The sequence below is a fragment of the Aplysia californica genome, unplaced genomic scaffold, assembly GCF_000002075.1.
Source record: "Aplysia californica isolate F4 #8 unplaced genomic scaffold, AplCal3.0 scaffold00120, whole genome shotgun sequence".
NCBI classification, from domain to species: Eukaryota; Metazoa; Mollusca; class Gastropoda; order Aplysiida; family Aplysiidae; genus Aplysia; species Aplysia californica.
Window position 1 is genome coordinate 843,547 of NW_004797390.1, and position 3,039 is coordinate 846,585.

The following is a 3,039-nucleotide window of genomic DNA, read 5'->3' on the forward strand; positions in this document are numbered from 1 at the left end:
GCCTTTTATTCGATCCCTTAAAGTATGTCGTTAGCCACAACATTGACCAGTGGCTAGCCTCACCTGGGTCAAGGTTGCGGGCGAAGTAGGTGAGGAAACGACACTCGCCCGATGTGTGGTAGTTTTTGGACAACACCACGATGATTTTACCCCTACACCTGTGATAAGACAAGATAAGATTAGATAAGATAAAATATAAGAAAAGATATTATACGATGTGATACGATACGATACGATACGATAAGATAATATAAGATACGATACGATAAGATAAGATAAGATACGATAAGAAAAGATAAGATCAGATAAGGTCAGATCAGGTTAGGTTAGGTAATAATAATATAAGGCCGGGAAAGATAAGATAAGATAAGATAGATAAGAAGAGTTTAGAGGAGATGAGATAAGATACACACACACACACACTCACACACACACACACACACACACACACACACACACACACACATACGCACACACGCACTCACACACACACGCACTCACACGCACTCACACACACACACACACACACACACACACACACGCACTCACACACATACACACACACACACACACACACACACACACAGAGGAACCTACCTCTCCTCTACCACACGTGAGAGCTCCTCATAGGCGAACCCCCCGGCTAAGAAATCCCTCTCCGGGAGGAAGACGCGAAAGCCTAGCGTATGCTCAAGCAAGCGGTGGAAGGGTATACCGAAGTCTGTGAGGTCGCCAGGCGCAACGCATAGGTATGCTGAGTAGCACTGCCTGCCGTATTCTTGGTCTGTGGATGCACGAGAGGGAATGGCTACTTTAGAGGGAGACAGAGAGAGGGAGAGAGAGAGAGAGAGAGAGAGAGAGAGAGAGAGAGAGAGAGAGAGAGACAGACAGAGAGAGACAGAGAGAGACAGAGAGAGAGAGAGAAAGAGAGAGAGAGAGAGAGAGAGAGAGAGAGAGAGAGAGAGAATTGAAAGATCTATGGCATATTTCTGGCCTTTTTGAGTCACTTAGACGATGAGGTAAGAAACAAAGAGAGAGAGAGAGAGAGAGAGAGAGAGAGAGAGAGAGAGAGAGAGAGAGAGAGAGAGAGAGAGAGAGAGAGAGAGAGAGAGAGAGTTGAAAGATCTACGGGACATTTCTGGCCTTTTGGAGTTGTACTTAAAGACCATGAGGCCAGAAACCAAATGTGTGACATCTTGGTGGAATCAGGCGCTCATCAATTTTTGGACATGAGAAGGTATTGGTATCATTTTAAAACTTGTTCATTTGTCTAGCTTTTGCTGAAAAAAATACCCATCTATCTTGAAAAGAAGTCGAGATATTTCCAATTGAAGCACATGGGGGTCACAGGTTTCAGGGGTAAAATTGTGACATTAGACAGAGTTGCAAAGACCTCTCTGATATTTTTCGCCGTTTTGAGTTGCTAAGACAATGAGACCAATTATATTATTTGTTTGATCTGACATTTTGGACCGTTTTCATGAGGTCGGAAACCAAATGTTTGTTCTGTTTGACATTTTTTGGCCGATTTGAGTTACTAGATCTAAGAAAATGAGGCCAGAAACCACATATCAATTGCTCTGTCTGACATTTAAGAGATAAGATAAGATAAGATAAGATAGTACTTTATTATCCCAGAGGGAAATTTTCCTTGGCTGTACAGGACCATAAAAACATAATAATATGCAGGTATACATAAAATTTTTTTAAATCATATATATTACTCTCATTAAAATTCAATATGAAAGGAGAAGTAAAGCTGACAAAATGTACATTTACATCAAATGCATCATTCAACCACTTGCAGGAATTTAAATACTAGACCTTTGGAGTTATATACAGATACATACTCTAAGAGCAACACACATCTATGCTCATTCTGACAAAAGCCTTAAGTTAGATGGAAAAAAAAAACTTCTTTTATATCTTTCTTTCTTTGTTTTTGGAGGTACATATCTGCGGCTGATCTTACAAGTGGAAAAGGGGTGTGATGGGTCGTTTATAATGCTTCTTATCTTTTTTATACATGTGGTGTTATACATTTCATCCATTCTTATAAAATCATATCCAGAGATCTTGCTGGCTTTCTTAACCAAAATACGGAGATCTGTAAAAGCCTCGTCGCCACTGAGCAGCGCCGGGAAGTAAAGGTCAATAATTTTTGGCGGTTTGGAGTTACTTAGACCATGAGGTCAGAAACCAAATGCCCTGTCTCCTCCAACGAGGGCAACTGCGACATTAGAGTGAGTTGTGAAGATCTATGGGATATTTCTGGCCTTCTTGAGTTACTTAGTTCAAACTAAGGGGGGGGGGGGGGAGGGTCAAACGAGAAGCATTTGGATATCTTGATAACAATTCAGAATAATCTTACAATTTTGATCGAGCAGACAGAACAATTGGTTTCTAACCCCATGGTCTTATTAACTCAAAACGCCCCCCCCCCCCCCCCCCATAAAAAAAAAAAAAATTCGTCTCCAACTTTATAAATCTAAAGGGACCGCCCACCTGTATAAACAACAAATGGAGCCGTTAAAGCTCCTTCCACAAAAAAAAGTTAAAGATTTTTTGGAGGGGGGCAAACAAAACTCAGACGACCCAGGCAAATTTGGCGCCCCACCTCCTTTCGAAGCGACAGGCTTTAATGAGACAAAGTTAAATCAAATATGTATGAGAAGAGAGATAAACGAAAGTAAAGAAATACTCTCAATATTTTCTTTAAGAGAAGTATTACGGCGCTCCCACACTGTCTAAGCTGCGATATGCGCCCAAGGATGCGAGGGCGTGCAACCGCATATATATCCATAAAAAATGAGACGGTGAGAATCAGCCGTATATGTGCTTGTTAAAAAAAGGAGGATAAATTCTTGGGTGCTAGCCAGCCAGCAGGAGAAAACGTATATTCTCACGGGAATGTTCTTAGGAATACAGGGCGTGTAGTACACAACGATGCTTCACGCAGATGTATATATTATTATGTCTTTAGGATTGCGATCTCCTGTCGCGACGCATGTAATTAGAGAAATTATCCATTTGTATCTA

At 41.2% G+C, this 3,039-nt stretch overlaps 1 protein-coding gene across 1 annotated transcript in view; it reads right to left on the minus strand.

The window, feature by feature from the left end:
* Positions 1-63: 63 nt before the first annotated feature.
* Positions 64-3,039, minus strand: part of LOC101847182 — a gene marked incomplete at both ends in the record, with an annotated part of 32,094 nt that continues 29,118 nt past the window's right edge. The window contains 2 exon segments of the mRNA XM_013081198.2: positions 64-158; positions 598-784. Coding sequence (XP_012936652.1) covers positions 64-158; positions 598-784 — 282 coding nt within the window.